At 33.0% G+C, this 20,914-nt stretch overlaps 2 protein-coding genes across 4 annotated transcripts; one reads left to right on the top strand and one right to left on the bottom strand.

The window, feature by feature from the left end:
• The first annotated feature begins 2,222 nt into the window (after positions 1-2,222).
• On the top strand, positions 2,223-4,167 carry LOC128865997 (probable 28S ribosomal protein S16, mitochondrial). Its single transcript, XM_054106449.1, has 2 exons — positions 2,223-2,460; positions 2,515-4,167. The coding sequence occupies exons 1-2, from the start codon at positions 2,344-2,346 to the stop codon at positions 2,782-2,784; spliced, it is 387 nt and encodes a 128-aa protein (XP_053962424.1). The 5' UTR covers positions 2,223-2,343; the 3' UTR covers positions 2,785-4,167.
• On the bottom strand, positions 3,878-16,737 carry LOC128865996 (receptor expression-enhancing protein 5). 3 transcript variants are annotated; one of them, XM_054106445.1, is made up of 5 exons: positions 16,648-16,737; positions 14,045-14,400; positions 8,809-9,041; positions 6,849-6,948; positions 3,878-4,534 (listed from the first exon to the last, which is right to left on the bottom strand). In XM_054106445.1, exons 2-5 carry the CDS (start codon positions 14,184-14,186, stop codon positions 4,461-4,463), a joined length of 549 nt encoding a protein of 182 aa, XP_053962420.1. In that variant the 5' UTR covers positions 14,187-14,400; positions 16,648-16,737; the 3' UTR covers positions 3,878-4,460. The 3 variants fall into 3 exon arrangements, with proteins under 3 accessions (XP_053962420.1, XP_053962421.1, XP_053962423.1); XM_054106446.1 differs by lacking the exons at positions 14,045-14,400; positions 16,648-16,737 and adding an exon at positions 13,219-13,733; XM_054106448.1 differs by lacking the exons at positions 14,045-14,400; positions 16,648-16,737 and adding an exon at positions 9,164-9,454.
• Positions 16,738-20,914: the final 4,177 nt, after the last annotated feature.

Raw genomic sequence — 20,914 nt, 5'->3', positions numbered from 1 at the left:
TAAATTTTTTTCGATAGCAAAACATCTTCGAATACGTAAAACATTTGTCTTATTTATGGCTCTCATGCTATATTACTAAAACCATGAACATATCTTCGAGACGAGTGCACCAACATAAAAACAAATAATATTCGAAAGTCGAATGTACGTAGCCCCATGTGAAAAGATTTTTAGAGGTGTACTACCCAGCAGACCGTTATTCGGCTCTGAGCGAATTTGACAGATGTGCCGACGTCATTCGTTTTGTATTTTACTAAGCTAAAGCTAAATTTTGTGAGACACAAAATGAGTGACGTAAATGCCAAAGTCTCCGTCAAAAAAAAAAATGTTTACCATACCTAACGAGCAAGCCTATCATCCTTGACGTAGCCCGCAAAATTTTAAAATTCACCATATTTTGAACCCACCTCGTATTGCCCACAAAAACTTGGTAAATATTAACATTAACTTAAATATATTGTTAATAAAAATATATACAAAGTTAATGTGACGAACGAAAAATGAACTGACGAATGAGAAATGAAAAGAAGCTTGGTATTGCCCCATTTATTTTGTTCCTTCAGATTTTTAATACTGGGGTCAAAACGTATCGATTGGTACCGCCTTTGACCTTTTCTGATCAATATTTCCATGTACCCCACGAAGATCCTACCTATATAATTGCCAAATCTAAAAGTATGGCTTGATACACTGATGAAAGAATTATTCTTGGGCTCGACAAAGCTCTTTTTGTTTCGCGTAACTGTATCAGAATATTTGTAGAAAGTGATACACAAAAATAAGTAAAAGTAAACTTTTCAGACTATTCGTTCGCTGTAGCTTACAGCTGAAGGCCAATTCATGGAATATGGCTTCGTTAAGCAATGTGTATTTCACGTGTATTTTATTTTTAAAATTTGGTTGTTCGGATGTCAAAAATTCAATGAAAATGAAAATAAATAAATAACCAAACGACCAGGAAGGATCCTTTCCTTTTGGCGTTCCTAGTGAGGAACCGAAACGGCACCTGGGAATTACATCCTGCCGTATGCAGTTTGGAGCTTGCACAACTAGCACCGAGTGTGTGTCATGAATGCGCCTTGGCTAAACGGTTGACTTAGACTTATACTCGTACCAATATAGTCAAAAGAAATAATGATCATTTAAACTTAAACGCGTTTTTCTCAAAATGTTGTTTTCAAAGTCGGTGACCAACATTGCTCGAAAACGCCTAAACTGATTAGTCTCAAATTTTAACACGAGCTTCTTAAATATATTTTTTAGTAATTAATCGAAGATTTTTTCGCACCGATAAATAAACAATTTAACGAAAAATTTTGGTCACAAATCGTTTTTTTTTTTCTTTTATTGAGAAACCGCCATTTTGTCAAAAAAATGTATATTGTTCATTCCTTAAAATAATTACTAGACTTAACATTACTTTAACGAAATCTGTTTTTGTTTTTTCAATTTCAGAGCAACCAGTTCAGAGATATAGTGGGCACCGCAAAACGTCTTTTTTGAGAGGAGCTCCTGGAGATCAGCTGTAGCCCCTTTCCAAATAAATATTTTTACTAATACTAAGTCTTAAAATACAATTAAAAGATAACTTAATATGTGTAATCAGAAATGTAAAAGTTTTCTTAGAAAAAATTCTGAAAAATTCTTTTTTTTCGCCGTTCTAACTGTATATAAACCCTTAAATATAATAAAATAATTAAATTTGTAAATATATATAAATTTGTGTTGCTACTCCTCCAACTTTTGATAGGTGTCTTGATGCTATCATACAAATGTATGGGCCTATAGTTAAATGCCGACAGACGACCGCTATTAGAGAGAAACTTTTTCTCTCATTTGTAAATTGCAAATTACAACAAAAAAATGATGATATTCCGATAGTGATATTTTAATTTTTTTCTCACAATCTTCTGGAATCTATTCAAATCAAGGTGGATTTAATAAGGTGACAGCATTCACCCAGCTGAATTTTTCGCCGTAGGTATGGCTTACGTCAAAGTGATATGCTTTGTTTGTATGTATTGGTATGTCTACATTCGTATGTTTACATTTGCTTGCTGATTTTGACATGATGCTTGCACCAAACGCAACAACAAATACATGTAGTGTTTTACTTATATGTGTTTGCTGTCACCTGTAATAAATTCGCCTTGATTCAAATGATATACAGTACACAAAAATACTAAATAATATGGCATCACTTCCAGACTCAGCTGATCAATTGTCAAATCTATCCGCATTCACAGTTGCATCAATAGCTCGTGTTTTCGTAATATATATAATAGGGGGGTTTGCAAGCTGAAATATAAGCTTACTTTCAATTAAATCCAAACTCAACACAAGATGTCAATCCCTCCAGCAAGTGGCATTGGACGCTACTACAAGCATTCGGCGAAAATTATCCGCTTCGTCCGTCTGGGTTGTACAAATCGTCCGTTTTACCATATTGTCGTTATGGAGGTATGTACTACAGCAGTACTCACTAATTTATACTAAAACTTAAAATCCTTCCAGCGTCGAAAAAATCAGCATCAACCAGTCATAGAACAAGTCGGCACTTATGATCCAATGCCGAATAAGCAAAATGAACGGTTAGTTTCTTTTAATTTTGAACGTATACGCTATTGGTTGGGTTGTGGAGCCCATCTGTCAACACCAGCGGCAGAGTTACTGGGTATTGCTGGTTTTTTACCTATACATCCGCGCACTTATATGACCGCCTGGCGTAATAGGCAACGAAGTGCAAGTGAAGAAAATCAAGAAAAGGATGCCGTTGTTACATAGCACCATATAAACAAATAATAAATTAATTTAATGTTTGTAATTAAATATATAAATATAACCAGAAAACGCAAAAAGAGCTATAGATTTGTTAAACGTATGTTCGTTTAAAAATTAGTACATGCAAATACAAAGGCGTCAAGATAAATCATTCCACTTTTTCAATATTATTATGTCAGTATATTTTCGCATGCAGCTAGAAGCTCCATATGCACACAATTCAATTTGGCATTTGTGTATATGTATATATATATCTCTTCTTGTGTTATATATACCATTGTTATTGTTGTAGCAGCATGAACATTCCCCATACATGTACTGAAGTGACAAGTCTCTGGCTGGACATATATCCGAGTCGTTCCGGTAACGTAGAACCGACTTTTGTGCGAATGTTATGTACAGTACCTGCTTGACAGGTGTTCGTACCAGGTTTTTCTTCCGGATTTGTGGTGTGCTCTTAGAGTTCTTCTAAAATTGGACTAATTACACTTTTTACGATGCCTACTCCAAATGAAAGATGGGTTTTATAAGGTTTAAGACAGAAAATGTACTCAGAGGAGCATGTTAAGAGATGAGCGCTATTAGTATATAAAATATACAAAACAGATTGGCAATTCCCAAAAGCAATAATGAAGAGCATTAACTCTTTTTATTTCTTAAAGCGTTATAGACGAAATAACCAATTTTCGTGACATAGTTAGAAATTAGCATCCCGCCGTGGTTGCGCATATTGGATATTGCAATGCATTTTGTCTAAGAAATAAAAGAGATATGACTTTATTTGAATACGTTTTGAAAATCATCCACATTTAATAAATCGATTTTATTCGCTTTCGTTTTATCCAAGGCGCATTCGTTAAAGGTGGTGGCACTAGACCAACAACAATGTTCTGTACGTTTGATTGTCAAATCAAAGTATTGGGGAAACTGCAAAACAAATAATGAATTCGCCCTCTTTCATTCTGAGCTGACAGCCACATGGACACGACAAAAGAAAAAAAAAACAACTCAGCTGATTTACCAACACCAACGCCTTGGTTTTATCATTTTCTAAATAGATTAACAAAGCTCAAAAATCGAGTGCAAAGTTTTCAAATTTAGATTTGTAGGTATGTTTTTATTTTTTCAAGCATTAAAGCCAAAAAGTATTTACTTCCACTAATTTTTTTCGTTACAATAAAAATTTAAGCTGATAATACAATACAATTTTAAAAGCAACAACTAAACTTCTTAGATTTCCCCGCTTAAGTGCAAATATAACCCATCCAACACCTTTATGACCATCCATATTTTTTCATTACTTTCCACACGAGTAGGATTTTTACTTTAATTAGAAAAATGTAATCTACGTTTTTTTTTCTTCATACGTTTGCTGCTAGTGTATGACGCATTTACAAAAGAAGAAGGCCAAGTGCGAGAATAAATATTTAATTTAAAATTCTAATTTCTTTTTAGTGAATTTAAAAAATTTAGCCCTAGAAATACGACGATACCGCATATGATTAATGATTTCAAGTGTAAAACATTCTTTGCCTCTGTTCAGTTATTCGTGTCTTTTTGTTTACTTGGTGATTTTGTTCGTTCCACAGATTGTTGTTGTTGTTTTCTGATCCTTTCTGCTTTGAAGACAAGCAATTATTTCAAAATAAGGCGTAATTTAAAACACATATTATCGTAATTTATTCTTGTTTGGTGATGCTGGTGATGGACTCCTTGGCTTTAGAAGCCATCTTATCAATAAATTCATCAGCAGCTGAAAAAGAAAAGAATTTTATGTATTTATAGTTGATGGTTCAGTAATTATTACAAAACTCTTGATTCAAAAAAATAAGATATGAAATTGCTTTTGTATTAAAGTATTAAACGTTTAAAGAGGCTGCAGTAAAGCAAGGAAAAGTCGCATTCTACTCGTAAATTCCTTACAAAGAGACGAACTATAAATGAGGAACAGTGACTCAATCACTTTCGGGATATTATCCAGAATTGATTCCAACATATACACCATCTCTTCACTAGCCGCTTCATCAGCTTTTCTTTTGATCTGGGCTTGCCGAAGTAAAGAGTTGTTCAAGGGTCAACTTAGACCCCATACATTTTTCTGCAATGTGCGGACCGTTCCGAAAATATAGAATCGATACTAGTAGGGATGTTATTCAAGGCCTGGCGATATTCCATCGGACTTATAGGTTGTCATATGTAAATGATGTTCAGGGGACACCGGAATCATCACTACGAACTGCATCGTTTGGGACCGAATTAATTTTAGTACACTTCTTTGATTATATGACTTCGCGTTAAAGCGAGGGGAAAATATATAGTCTTTAAACCTAAAATATTGGTGACTGTTAAATTTAATCGCAACTTATGATTGCTACCCGAAACCGAAGTAAGGGTAAGGTTAGGTTAGGTGAGTCTGGCTGGTCTGAATAGATATCACATAGACCACAAGGGACCGTAGTGTTACCAGAGTTGACGGACTGGTGTTAAACATAGTTCGTGATGCATGCCTTGGCGGGTTTTAATAAACAGTTTAAACTTTTGTCAGCAATATCCTTCCGAGATAAAAAGTATACCGATCCCAGGCAGTTGTAACAAGTTCTGCTTAGAGCAGGACAGTGGCAAAGGAAGTGTTCTAATGTACCCCTTTCTTCTTCGCATAAGTTACACGCGTCGTTCTGGATCAAACCCATTTTAGCTGCGTGATATGAAGTGAGACAATGTTCACTCAGTATTCTACTCTAAGAAAGAAAGTCCTTTGGACTCCTCGCCATTCAATTTCCAACCTAAATTCCATTAATCTTCTCCATTATATCAACAGCCCTGGCTGGCAGTAGATATCTGCCTGTTGAAGGTCTCATAATGGTATCAAAACAGCGTTTCAATGCTACTTGAGGAGTGCCTACCTACTCCAACCAATATTTTACATTCCTTCGTTTAGGAGTGATAAAATAAAGTTGGTCGTTTTCGTGTTGCATGTTTGTAGCATTATTTTGGCAACTTCGTGGGAGGTCGATGCTTCCCATATAGACTGTGCTTCCAGAGTTAGTTCCTCATCTAGTTCCGCCTTTAAAACTGAGAGTGGGGGATACATGTTCGACGTATTCATCATAGGCAAGCGGGTGTCTGCCTTAACAAGCTCGCAAACTCTCTTATTCCCCCTATTCCCTTGTACCCTAGTACCCAGTAACCCATGTGACCTATCTATTCTCGTCCATTTTGGATCTACAGTGTTGCATGCATTCCGAGCTAGTCACTACAGCCCTTATTGCTTTAATACCTGCTTGACTATCGATGAAGATGCGAGTGTCTAGGGGAGTAAAGTCCCACACTAATTCAGCTACTTAGGTTACAGCAAAGATCTCAGCTTGAAATATGCTGCAGTGATAAGGTAGTAAGTGTACGGAAGTACAATACATAAAATCCTTATTTTTTTACTAAAGACTAATATTTAATTGTCTTTGACACATCATTTTTCATTAAAAGAAATAAAAAATTGTAAGAAGGACTATTTAGCCAAGTTTAGCAGAAATATTAATGGTCAAAGGTAATTTTTATCATCATATATCAGTGATGTACTGCAGAAATTTTAATAAATCGTTTTTAACCCTCCATTGGACATATTTTTTAAAGCCTACGGTTGGGCACTCGGATCGGGTATTTTTTTCGTACTGTTCGAGAATACTTTTTAAGTGATTATATCCATAAATTGATAGAAAATTCGATTTTAGGAAGCTACTCGGCAGCACAAGTCGTTAGCTATAATAGAAATATGTTAAATTTACGGCCAAAGCCGAAAAAGTTGGAAGAATGTCTAAATACATCTATTTCGAATTTGTACGCAAAACCGTCAGCCCGATGCGAGTGCACCAAAAACGTTAAACGCGTTTTTTTCGAAATCACATTTTTACAAAACGGCTGGACTAATAAATCGAATAAATTTCGACCGATCTCTTCAGTCTCTTATTTTAAGGTTTTTAGTGCGTAGAAAAAATTAACAAACTATGCAATTTTCCGCCGCTAAGGCCAACTTTGTGTATATTAATAAAGAAAATATAGAAATATTTTACCTCGGTGATGCTTCAGAAAATATGGGCGTACGACGCTTTGATAGATGACGTAGGAGCCGTTCTTTTCAATTGGCAGCATGCACCAGATGAGAAATGCGCACTGAAAGTTAAAATAAAATTCATTGTAGTTTTTAACAGGCGAAGAACCTATATATATAGTTTATTATAAATATCATAAAATCATAATGTAGAAAAACATTGCGAAAATTTTGTAATATAGATTTTCGAAATTTTGAAAATATGCTCTATATAAAAATCTACAATTTTTTTTATGGGGAAAAAAGCAACATAAAAATTAAAAAACTTATTTACGAGTACTTCCACTTTGAATCAAAAAAATTGTCAAAAAGAATTTCTGTTCTCATTTAATTTACGAGAACGTTGATAACTCGCGAAACCTCCTGGACACATAAATAGCACATCTTAAAAAATTCCAAATAAAAGCAAAAATAGTAAACAAATCAGATAGTTAAGTAATAATACTGTTTTACCAGTTTAGTATTTTGTACTATATCCACCGTTTTTGACTACTTATTCAAACATTCGCTCCATGCATGAAGATGCCTTTGGAATCGAAAGCCTCCTCAACTGCGGCCCACAAATCATTAAAATTTTAAAATTTTTGTTAGCGATTTTGACCTTAACATCATTCTAGAAATTATCTATTGGATTAAGATCAGGGCTCTGCGCCGGCCAATCCAATACATTAATTTTTTCGCTTCTGAGCCATTGCTTGACTATCTCTGCAGTATGCTTTGGATCTTTGTCCTGCATAAATGCCCAATTTAATGGCATAAACTCAAACACAAATGGCTCCATTTTATTCTGGAGTATATCCAGATACTGAACTCTATCCATTTTACCAACCACGGAACAATCGGCCCAACGCCATGCCAGGGAAAAGCTCCCCAAACCATGATGCTTCTTCCGCCGTGTTTAATCGACTTTTTTGTGAACCTAGGATTTAGCGCATGATTTTTTGGACGACGTATAACAGTTTTCCCATCTGGTCCCATCCTATTTATATTGGTTTCGTCTGTACAAAGTACGTTTTTCCGAAACTGAATAGATTTGTCTTTGTGGGCTTTTGTAAAGGCAAGTCGGTGTTTGATATGTCTTTTTGAGAGGAGTGGTTTTTCTTTGCTTATGCGGCTAAACTGCTGGGCTTCGTTAAGTCGCCTTCATACAAGCTTTCTGGACACCGTAGACCAGATTCTTGATCTATTTCAGCATTATTTGCCGTGCCGATTTAAAAGGATCTGGTTTGCTCTTGCTTATTATAGCTCTATCCATATTAACATCAGTTTTTCGCGGCTTTGGATTTCTTTCCATTTTTTTGCTTAGATAGGATCAATCTTAACTAGATTAAGAGCATTAGAAACGATTTTCCGAAAGCATATCAACATTTCAGCTATTTCTGCATAGGTTTTTCCGTTTTGACTCATACGGTATATAAGAGCTCTTTTCTCCGGCGTGCAAGGTTTTCCACGTCCCATTTTTAAGAAACAAAAAATTATACTAAAAATCGCTGAAACAATATTAAAGTTTTACTCTCCGCTGCACAAGTTAAAATGTGCTATTTTTGTGTCCACTTCAAAACAGCAATAAGCATAAATAAACTGGAACACAAAAAATTCTATCGAAAAAAAAAAAACGGTAAATTCCTCGCATAAATTTAAGCTTAATAAATGTAAACAAACACATTTTTTTGAGCAAAGCAGAGTTCGTACTAAAAACTTAACTTAACACATAAGGTTCCCATTTGTGCTATTTATCTATTCATGGCTGTAATTGTTAGGAGCCGTATTTTAAATAATATAAATACATAATAATAAAAAAATAGTGAAACCTGAAATTATAAATTTAAATTTGTACATGTTTTATTTGAAAGCAACATTTAGGCGCTCCTTTTGCTAGACCCTTCATTATTGTTTATATGCGCAACAAATATGCAACTTACCTTAAGTAGCCAGTAAAAAGGTATGACAGAGGTCAGAAAACCGGAAAAGTATTCAATCAGTGATAACATGGCGTATGTCACCCAGTAAATTAACCATCTGGTATCGTCCAATTTTGTACTCGACTCAATGGCATGTATTGAAATGTAGGCAGGATAGGCAACGCCAATTGTATTGCACAGCAGCTGAGCACCATAGCCGAAAATCAAATACAAAGCACAGAATGCAGACGCACCTGAAAATGAAAAAAAAAACATTAGAAAATCATCTAAAATATGCGCCTGAAATATGAACATTTTATAAACTATTTCAACAACTCATTTATTCAATATTTCGTTTAGACGAGTCTTGACCAACCAATTGCCACATTTGTTTGCTCCCGATATATTTGCAATAGCTTCTCTTGTAGTGGCTCAAACATTGCACTTAGATAATGTCTGAGAAGGGCCTTTAATATGTAAGTACTACAAAAATATTTTCACTAGCACAAAACTCAACACACTGACGCAAATAATTTCTACACTATTACAGCTGTTAAAATACGTCGAACAACTGAACTTAATGGGTCGTTTTGAATAAAAAAGGTTCAGCTGTATTTAGCCGCTAATGGAAATATTGTGTCTTCTTTGCCACGTGAAATAAAAATGGCTCAACACAGCAGCTTGCTAGTACTACAGCGATATTGAGAGATAGTTGAGCTGAAATAAGATCACAGCAAAACAGGGAGAGAACAAAGGTAACCAACCAACGAGCCGCCTATAATTACCGTACATTACATACATACACCAACTAAATGTTTTTTTCTGCGTGCTTAGCAAAACGCGAATAATGGGTAGTATGAAAAGTTCAGTTACAAATCGTCGATATACGACATTATACTTGAATATATATTTATAATTAATAATAATATTATTTTTTATTTTAATTATTATTACTATTATTTTTAATTAGTATTATTATTTTTTAATTATTATATTTTTTTTTATAATTATTATTAGTATTAATGGTCAGGTGCGTAACTACCATTCGAAGTGCGTAGGTTAGAATCCCGTGTATGAAACACCAAAAAAATTAAACAAATAATAATTAAAATAATAATTATTATTAAAAAGTAATAATAATATATTTTTAATTATTATTTTTTTAATTACTATTATTTTTTAATTATTCTTATTATTTTTTAATTATTTAATTTTTTTTTTAGGTTGTACATATGTAAATTTACATTGTATAAGCTTATATAAATAAATAAAATATTTTTAATTATTATTTTTTTAATTATTATTATTTTTTAATTATTGTTATTATTATTTTTTAATTATTATTATTTTATTTATTATTATTATTTTTTAATTATTCGTACTATTTTTTTTAATTATTATTAGTATTAGTGTTTCGGTGCGTAACTACCATTCGGAAGTGCGTAGGTTCGAATCTCCGTGTATGAAACACCAATGATAGAAAAAGTTTCTTCTAATTGCGGCCACCCCTCGGCAGCCAATATCAAATCTTCGCCGAGTGCATTTCTGCATTAAAAAAGCTCCCCATAAGCTCCATTTGCCGTTTGAAGTCGGCTTAAAACTGTAGGTCCCTCCATTGGTGGAACAACATCAAGACGCATACCACAAATAGGAGGAGGAACAAACACTCGGCCAAACACCCAAAAAGGTTCCGATTTATATCCGGCCAAGGACTGTCACCCTAACAGTATTCTCCAAATATTTATGTTACAACAAAAAAAAAAACAGCAACGGTATAGAGCTGATCTGCAGCACTGAACCATTGCTCCCTAGCCGCAATCGATGGAGGAGCAGATAGATATTTCAAAGCAATTTTTTTCAACAGGGAATGTGGACTTTGATAAAAGTACTTTAAATTTTACAAAAACTGAAAGTTATTGCACATTTGAACAAAAGAATTAAAAAAAAAAATACAAATTTTGGCTGTTTTTTGCCGAAATTGATCCAAAACTGAACTGAACTTTTGTGGCCCGGTTATATTGTGGCCCCGTTCTCTAGTTTATGTGCAATGTAAGAAATAAATCCTTTCTTGACTTTGCGCACATTTTTAAATATTTCTCGTAGAGAGAATACAGGCAAACTTGGATAGGCGAGAGTTTAACGCGTCAAATCTCTTTTTTTGTGCTTTTGGGGGATTTCCCACTTAACCAAGTTTCTGACTTATATTGTGGTGTACTTCTTAATACTGTTCGTTCTACAAATGGAGGGAATTAAATTTTTTATATGAGTAAACTATTAAATACAATTAACAATGCAGACAAGAATGTTTCGATCAAGCAATTCATCATATTTTTTCCACGCATTGAGACTGTGTTTAATTATAGAGAAAATACTGTGTTTAATGATAGTAGAAAATAAAGATAAATGCGTTAAAACCACTTTACATGTACATATATAGAGTGTTTACTGTACGAATATTTCCCTGTGCTACTGTATACATATGAAATTAAGGTATTATAATTGGATATCACAACTCATAAACAAACAGGCCTGCAAAATGAAATGTCATGTATAATAATTTTGCAAGTGTATACGTTTACATCCATACGAGCATAAATATACGAGTGCCCTTGCACTTTACTCAGAGACTATCTGACTGAATTATATTATTATAAAAATGTAGATTGGGAAAGAGTAAGAGCACATCTACATTGTGGCAAACATAACACAGATAAATGCGTACGATATGCATATAAATGTTCGTATTTTGTGCATTATCTTCTTACGTGTGTGTTTTTATATTTGAAGCATTGCGCTGCTGATTTATATTTCAGCAAATACTCAATACAAAAATAAATTCAGCTTTCATCAAACTGTTGCGTTTTGTATATGTGTGTTTGATGTAATATTTACGGACATACATATGTGTGTGTGTACCAAACTCAAAAAACATAATACATGACATAAAATCGATTTAAGTTCAATGTCTCTTCATATAAACCTTTTTGTTTTTAATTTTGTAGAAAGTTAAGATCAAATTACGCAAATAAATGTGTATAAGTATGCTGGATTTTTTCAATAACAAGTATCACAACACAAATTTAACCTGTTATCTTTAGAATATACATATTTTACAAGTTAGATTTAGAGTTAATATTATAAAACTTGATTTTTTTGATTTTGAAAACGCAATGTTATGGCACAAAAGTGGTCAATGTTCTTTGGCTGTAGTTCTTTTATGAATGAAAAACTGACCACAACCAGAATTTATGTCCGTATACGACTTCTACACCAATAACAACAACAACCGTATACGACAGAAGAATTATTTTGAACTCAGAACTCTATCAAAGGACTAAACAACCACTAAAAAATTATCAACAAAAACTAACAAGCTAAGTAAACGAGATAATTTTCTGAGCCAACAACAACTATTCGCAATGATAATCGGTTCTACGTATTTGATATAGCCGGGATTTTATCCGTTACTATTACAACCATTACAACAACAACCAAATTGTACTTAAGACTTAAAATTTGTATAAATTAGATGTAATAATTGACAATTCTTCGTTCCCGCCCTTTTTCCCCGTGCCCCTGAATACTGCATAACCGCTTAACGAAGCTGGGCGCATGCGTTTTTGTCTCAGGTAAGTAAAAGATCTAAATAGCCTCTATTGGAGCCTGCAATTTTGTCTAATTTATGAGATCATTTATTGGGAATTTATGTTTTTCCCAGGTTTATTACTTATGGCATATTAAAAAAGTCCATTGGAGTGTCTATTCTAAATAATATTTTTGTGGATTTCATATTCCAAATATCCTAGTTTGTATGCCTAAAATAAGACAATTATTAGAGATAAAACAAAAAAAGCGTGACTTTCTTTTTCATCTTTTTTTTTTTGTAATAAATAGTTTAATGTGTTTTTAAACAGGCTTACATAAAAAAACAAACATTTCTTTACAAATGTGAATTATTTTAAATTGTGGACCTGCACGGGTTTTTGTGTGACTATAGTTGGTGGTTCAAGGGTAGTAAAGGGTTATACAAAGAGATCCGCGGGATAGTGCGTTCTGATATGCTGTTCACTAGACAGGGCTAGTTTACTGGGGCGGCAGCCCTTGGTCGGGAAAACCCCCGAGTTATTCCGGTAACGTAGAACCGGCTGCCATGGGAATGTATGCGTTCAGAGCTGAGTGGTTCGAAGCTATTTGTTAACGATTTGTTTTGTTTTTTTGAGAAACTGTGTGTTGCAGGAACTATGCATTTGAGAGAACCTTTTTCCTTTTGTTGGAATAATTTTTAGAAACTAACAAAAATTAAGTAGTTATAAAGCACTGAAGGCCCTAGTAGCCTGTGTGTTATATTGTATATATCCCCTATAAATAATAATAATAATTAGTTATAAACCAAATATAAAAAACAAATCAAAACAAAATTAATAAACACACCCGTTCCAAATTGAACAATTGGCTCACTGAGCGCCTTTAAACGTTTTTCACGTCTTCGCCATTTAATAAAGTATTCCCAAATCCACATGCTTGTTGATCAGGGTTTCACAACAGAAAACAACGAGTCACCGCTCCGTACTTTGAAGGGTGATGTAGGTTATACGCATCTGCTTTTGTATTATATTATATATGAATATGTTTGTATGTGTAACTAAAAAGCGAGGTGTGTCAATTTGTACGAAACCCTCCAGAAACTATTGGAAGACACGAAAAGCTACAAGGGTAGCACACAAACTTTTCCTTCACTCTAAAAACATTAGTTTGATAAGGAATATGTGCCACGTATGAATTTATTTTTAGCACGGTTAAAACGATTTACACCTGCTATCACTATGACGTCAGTTGCTTATTGCGCTTTATGTTAAGAACACTAATTTTTCGCTTATAAAAAATGGGATAATTAGATGAAAGCAACAAGCAACTAACATAAATGTGATTTTCTGAACCGAACCGATAAAAGCCTTTGTAGTAAGCAAGAGAAAAAAATTGAAAGAAGCAACACGCAATCATGAGTAATTCTACTGCCCGAAAGAGAAATGCGAATACGACAAAAAACTAGTACAAGAAAAGTTGGTAAAATATTAGGTATAACAAATATTGGCCGTACTTTAAAATGTTCGGTTTATGTGCAAGTGTTTAAAAGTAAATTTATATTAGTAGCGTATGCTATATGAAAAGGTTATATTGCGCATATATGCATTAATGCACACGTTGACATCATAACATAGTCAATGTCGGCATCAGCAAACTACTATGCCGTACTTACCCAAAAATAAATATAATCTGGGAACGTTTGTTTTTGCTTCGACAAAGTCAAATGCCTGTGTCCAGGGCTTACTGCGGTCACGGAGTGCTTTTTCCACAGGTTCCCGGTACTTTTCTACTAATTCACAAGCCCTCTGTGCCATCGTTGATCACTGTTAAAAATTTAGTTGGCTCTCAAATTTATGAAATAACTATTGCTGCCACTGCTTCACCGCAAATTATTTGCCAGAGTACGATTCTTCAAATTTTCCAAAATCAAACTTTTTCTCTTCTTTTTTGACGTTTTGGTTGCGCGTGGATACCATTGACGTTAGCAAATGAAACGCCAATAGTGATGTTGCAATTAATAAAATTGGTCTGATAAAAATTGTATAAAATAGATACATATAAGTACATATGGAATCACTTTATTAAGTATAAATTAATAGTTTTATAAGTTATTACTTTTATATTTTAATTAATAATCATTGAAAACTTATACCTATATTCTTCAAATTTTAAATCGCAACTATTTGCAAAACAAAATGGTAATCACTCTTAAAGTACGTTCACATATGCAGTGATTAGCCATATGACAGATTCGCTGCAAAATTGACAATCAGCTGCCAGCACTGTTTTGAAAGGTTTTTCTTTATTGAGATTGGTTTGTGGGAATACTGTTTTTTTGTTTAATTATGATTAACGATATTTTAATATTAATAATAATTTTGGTTGGTTTAATTATTTTTAACGATATGAAAAAAGGCAAAGAGAAACTGTAGTTCATTTAATTGGGCCATTTGCTGATATTAATAGACGTTTGCCTTATCATAAGCAATAAGAAGCTAAAGCGTCTAGGGACACACGCTTTTTTCTGTAATATGAATACCTAATTAATAATATCTAAAAAAATGTTCATTAGAATTATGCCTACAAACATCTTTTCTTTGCCGGTGACCATTTTATTTAGTGTTTACATTGACATTTCTCCTTACATTCGTAATAATAATTATGGATAACACAGAAAACACAGAGTTTTACTAAAAAAAAGTATCTTTAGAATCTAATAATACGTTACTTATAAGTAAATGATCTACTTTTCGTGTGTCCTCTTATTACTTATTATAAAATGTAATATCGAATTTCGTATGCGTATTGCTGTCACATTTTGAAACGTCGTTTACGGATTTCCTCCAACTGTTTATTATTAGCAGCCAATTGCGCAATTAAATTAGCTATTCCTTCTCCTTGTCTTTTCTTCATATCGTTAATAATAATTAAACAAACCAAAAACACCGAAATATTCCACCAAAATAATTTCTATGAAGAAAAGCCTTTCACAACAGTATTGACAGCTGATTGTCAATTTTGCAGTTAATCTGCCATATGTGAATGGGTAGATTAATTTTGTAGATTTATTCGTAATTAATGCATATGCGAAAGTACTTTAAGGTAATTTTATAATCTCGTATTACGGATTAAAATTTTAAGGCAAAAAATCAAAAAACAAATTTAATAAGTTTTGTAAGATATTTATGTTAAAAAAAAGTATATAGTGAGAAGTAAATTGTAGGTAGTATTTCGGGCCTGACAGCAGTATAATACAACACCGGATTACGAATAGGGATGGCTCGAGTCGACACTTTTAAGTATTACAAGATACTCCGTACCGAAATATTTGTGTTGCTAGCAAGACCGTAAAATAGTCACAAATATAGAATAAATGAAATTTAGCAAACCTCACCAATCAAAAACACTGCTACAACAACAACTAGTGCAGGGGCTGAAAGCTGGGGGCATGTTGATTAATACGATATGAAAATTTTGTATACAGGATCTACGACAGGGAAAAGTTAATGATATAAATTTTTTGTAACACAAATATTGTGTTCACAAGTTTTATAAAAAGGAAGATTCAATTTTGAGTTTAAAAAACTAATGAATTTTTTTTTCTAAATTCGCATATTATCTGAATGTGATCATTTTTCTTTATTATATCGCCGACATTGTTAAAAGCTAATGGCAAAAAATTTAAAAAGAGCATTTTTTAAATTGCAAAATTGGTATTTTAAAATGTAAGTGCTTGTAATACTCGTCTTTATTTGCCGAACGTTATAATTATGCCATTGAGTCCAGCACGACAATTTTAAGTTTTTTATAGAGCTTTCCTTAAACGCACTTTTAGTTGCTCCAAAAATGTACTAAATCTGAATTTAGGGAAGTTCATTTTCTTGGTACAAACTGTGTGGTTTTGGCGATTTCATTTCAAAACGCAATGAATTTTTCTCAATTTGAAATATATGTACATGTGCGTCAACAACCATATCAACATAAAAGCTGAAGTTTTTAATCGGTATCGAGTACCGAATAGGAAACATTAAGTACCCAAATTTTATTAGGTATTGGGTACCGAAAAACCAGCATAACTACAGATAAAACGGGAATGAAAAAAATACAGGATTAATGACAAAAAGAAAAATGATGTAATGAAAGAAATGTTTAGCGAAATAGGATAAAAATGTAGTTTTCAAAATACACTATGGCTTAACTCTGGAAATCATGTGATTTAAAATTTTAAGTAAGGTATTAAAGTGAATCATAGCTAAAGTATACGCAAAAACTGACCTCATGCGTTGAAATGTCATGTCCGTCCGTATGTTTACGAATGCTGGAGCTCGGGCGGTAATTGAGATAAATTGACACACATTCACATTCAATGATCGTATTATGGTCCAGCAGGCATTTAAGCAATGTATGGCCGTAACACAAAAGTCCAAAATCTACAACGGAATTAAGAGTTTGTGCAAATGTATTTATTAAATTAATTTATGCGAAGACATACCGTAATGTGCAACTTTTCTTTTCAACGTTCTCTGAATCTTATCAGAAAGGTGGCGAAAGACAGAAGTATGGGGAAACAGTCAAACCTCGATATAACGAACTTCTGAATAACAAAATCGTCCCTATTGTGAATCATCCTTAAGGATGTTGATTTTTCCTTCTGTTTTCGTGCATTTTATTCTCCTTATAACGAACTTCCTTATAGCGAATTTTTCTTTACAACGAACGAGAAATTCGAACCGTTTCAATCTTCATATAACGAATTTATTCAAACTATATTTCTTTATTGAGCCGTAAGCCCTGGCAGCTAGTGCTCCTTTTTTTTTATTGTAAAATAATAATTTATTGTTATTTTCCATATATTAAATAAATAAATATTTCTTTATGCGTCTGTATACAGTTTTTTTCTTTTACAAAGAAAAGTATGCTGCGTTTATAGCGACAATTTTTAAGCATGACAATTGATTGCTAAGTCAAGTTATAGCTTTGACAGACGGTGGTGTTATTCCGGATTACCTGGGCAGATAATCTAATTAAAATATGTATTGTGACAGGCGGATTAGTGAGCAGCCGATTTATTTATTGAATAGTTTTGTCAGTACAAGATGGACCGCAGACAACAAATACAGGTATTAGCTGCCTTGATACTAAAAAAATAATTATTTATTTTAAAAATATCTAAAGTTTTAATTTCTCAAACTGCTACGGAATATCAAAAAAATTGCTGTTATATCGAACGAGTTAGTGCAAACTAGCAGGGCCACATTGCACAAAAATAACAATAAACACACTCTTCTTCTTGCTATTTTTTGACAGGTAACCTTGGTGTGTGATTGCTTGGTCTTTTTGCTTGAACGTATTGGCGGGGTTGCTATGCCAAATTCGAATTTTTATAACATTAAAAGTAATAGAAATAAATGCAAAATAACATCTTTGACTTGGAAAATTTACAATAATAAATATTTTTAATATATTCTTCAGCTATGCTTTTTAATAAGAAATATCTTAATTCTCAGCTGTGGGCATTTTTAGACAACCAGCTGAAAGTGTTTTTACTTATATAGGGGTTGGTGACATTCCAGCATGCTTGACTGCGCTTTGTATGTGTTAGTGCAGTGGGGTGGCGTCGTGACACACGTATTTGTTGTCGGCTACACGTACGATGCTTGATGAAAATCAAAAAATTTTGATATTTTCGTTTGACGCTTACTTTTTTGATCGTGTCGGAGTCTGATTGACAAAACAGCAGTGTTGTATTTATCATTGAGGTTAGTATTTAACGTGCGGTTGCCCAATAGTATATTACTCGTAAACACCTACATATACTAAAAATAAGCACAATCCGTATGAAATATGTACATAAATAAGCAAAAAATTTAAAAATTTATATGTAAATGAAATTATTTAAAACTGATATACATAAGTAATTTAATAATAATAAAGTTGTGAACCCGAAAAACATAAGTTATAATTAAAAATATGACTTATTGCAATTTTTTAATATAACACATGACCAAAAGCTCTTCAAATGTTTCCGAGTCCATTCGCATACAATTTTTATATTCGTCTTTACATGATAATTTTAATTCACTTAAAAGATGCTCATGAGTAAACTTTTTACGTACAAGCTTTTTATCCACACTTTTTTTTATCTCTTTTCTTCATTTTTTTTTAAAAACTGCAATAGTTGCAAGTAATAAAAATTCATCATCCGATGACGACATATTTACTTCTAAATACAACTGTGGATTGATCGCTTTTTGTTTTGAACGTCACCGGGCAAACGACAAGCACCCGACACGCACACATATAAAGTGCTGGACAAGCAATGCTGGACTGTTTACAGGGGCTAATAAATCTTTACAATGCATTGCACCCAGTCTTTCTTGTTCTTCTGTTTAAAATTTTCATTATTTTCCATTCACAATAGATATTAACTGTATTTTTTCGGCAGTGTTGCCGTCATCCCCCTAATCGGCTTAAATTGTGGGAATTAAGTCTAATAGTTGATCCGAATTAGTTGTACTTAATTCCTGAGCAAATTCCGAATTAAGTCGTTAATCCCGATCTGTCTTTGCTATTACTTTATTTTGCGCGATTTTGACAAGTCTGACCTCAGGCCCCTTCCCAATACAAAACAAACGAACAAAAGGAGGAGAAATTACATGTTTGTGAAAATTCAGTGAATGGTTTGGTAATATTGTGACTTAATATAAGATTTAAACTAAGCCAACTATTGAAATCGAAGTATCGTGTGTTAAACCGCGAAAGCACAAATGAATAAAAAGCTTCCAAATGCAGTTTGTTTGCGTTTTTAAAAACGTATGTGTGTATGCGTATAATTTCTTGTGTTTGGTTGTTTCCATTGCTTTCGCATACTCTTTCTCTACACAAACAAGCAATTCTCCTTTCCTTTTATTTGTTTATTCATGGAGCCTGACGATACAGCGAATTCCGAAGGCGTTACCTTGTATTCTATCATTCAAGAGGCAAATCTATAAAAGGGTATGTCGGATGATAAGAACAACTTATTTGATTTTTTTTCCTCAATGGAAAAGAAGTTTACTAAATAGCACTGTACAAAAAGTTTTCTTATCTTACTTAATATTAAGAAATTTTTACTCACACCTCGAATTACGAACGTGCCGAACAGGCAGAATAGTTTGCAATGATAATTGAGATATCGATCCTGTGGAAAACATGCTTTCAAGTCACTGAAATCATTATTCCCAAGAATACAGGTAATACTTTTTTAGAAAGAAGCAAATGACTCGATGTTTATTAAATTTAATAAAAAAATGTAAACGACTTGTAATGAGATATGTTTTTACTGTTTACCACTGCAGAAAGAACAATAACAAAAACAAAGCTTGCTGAAAAAATATAGAAACAAATAGTTTTCTTATCAAAATATGCTCACAGCTAAAATGATGCAGTGTATTTTATATTTTCTCTGAGAATGCAAAAACGGTGAAATGCATTTTTTTCTATTTAACTTAGCGTCTTAAGTCATTCTAAAAAAAATGTTGTAAGGAAAATTTGAAAAATGTAAAATTTTTAAAATGGGAAAACGGACCTCACTTGAAAAAAGGGAAGACGTTATTCGTCATTATAAAGAGGGCAAAAGCCAACGAAAAATTGCAGAAATTGTTGCTATTAGTTCCTCAACTCTCCAGCACATTATAGAAAGGTTTCGCCACGAAAATAGGATAGGAGATAAGGACAGAGATGAATTGTTGGCAAAGTTGAAGAAAAACCCAATTTAAGCGCTCCAAAATTAACGAACGTAGTCGAAAAATACTTATGCAAGATCTGTAGCCCTGAAACTGTTCGTTGGATTCTGCGCGAAGAAAATTTTCATGGAAGGACTGCCCGAAATAAGCCGTTGATTAATGCTCGTTATAGAAAACAAAGAATACAGTTTTGCAGACAACATTTGAACAAAGACATTTCGTTCTGGAAGTCCGTTGGTTTTGCGGATGAAAGCAAATTTAACCTTTTCAGATCTTTTGAATGACTTTTAATATAGTGCATCATTTAAGCGTGACCTCAAAACTGTAACTGAATTATTTTAATTTGCCATATCTTTCTTATAAAGAAACATTTTTTGTTATTAAATAAAACATGTTATTTAACAGTAAAAAAATATAAGATTTTTTTTTGTAATAGAAATACCATAAAATATATTTGATATTTTAATAATTGTTTTTGGCTGCACGAAATAAGCTGTGAGTCACTGTATATTTGCACGCAAACTTTTATTTATTTCCTGTATTGACGACACTCAAATGTCGAATTCGCCAAAAATAAAGTAGTGGTATTCGGTAGGCGCCGCCTTCTGTGAATCATTCCTCATTTTTCCGCCTGCATAATGGATCCCCGTCTTTAAATGTAAAGACGAGTTTAGATGGCCATATGATCACTAATTACGGCTACTAAGCCCTAATTTTTCGTTCTCGATTACGGTCGTCTGATATAACTTAATAAATAAATAAATATAAGGTTGGTTATAAAATGTCTCTATCCACATGAATATTAAATATATTTTGCA

The sequence above is a fragment of the Anastrepha ludens genome, chromosome 6, assembly GCF_028408465.1.
Source record: "Anastrepha ludens isolate Willacy chromosome 6, idAnaLude1.1, whole genome shotgun sequence".
In the NCBI taxonomy this organism is placed as follows: Eukaryota; Metazoa; Arthropoda; class Insecta; order Diptera; family Tephritidae; genus Anastrepha; species Anastrepha ludens.
The sequence above is the reverse complement of the archived record's forward strand: the minus strand, read 5'-3'. Positions and strand labels throughout refer to the sequence as shown.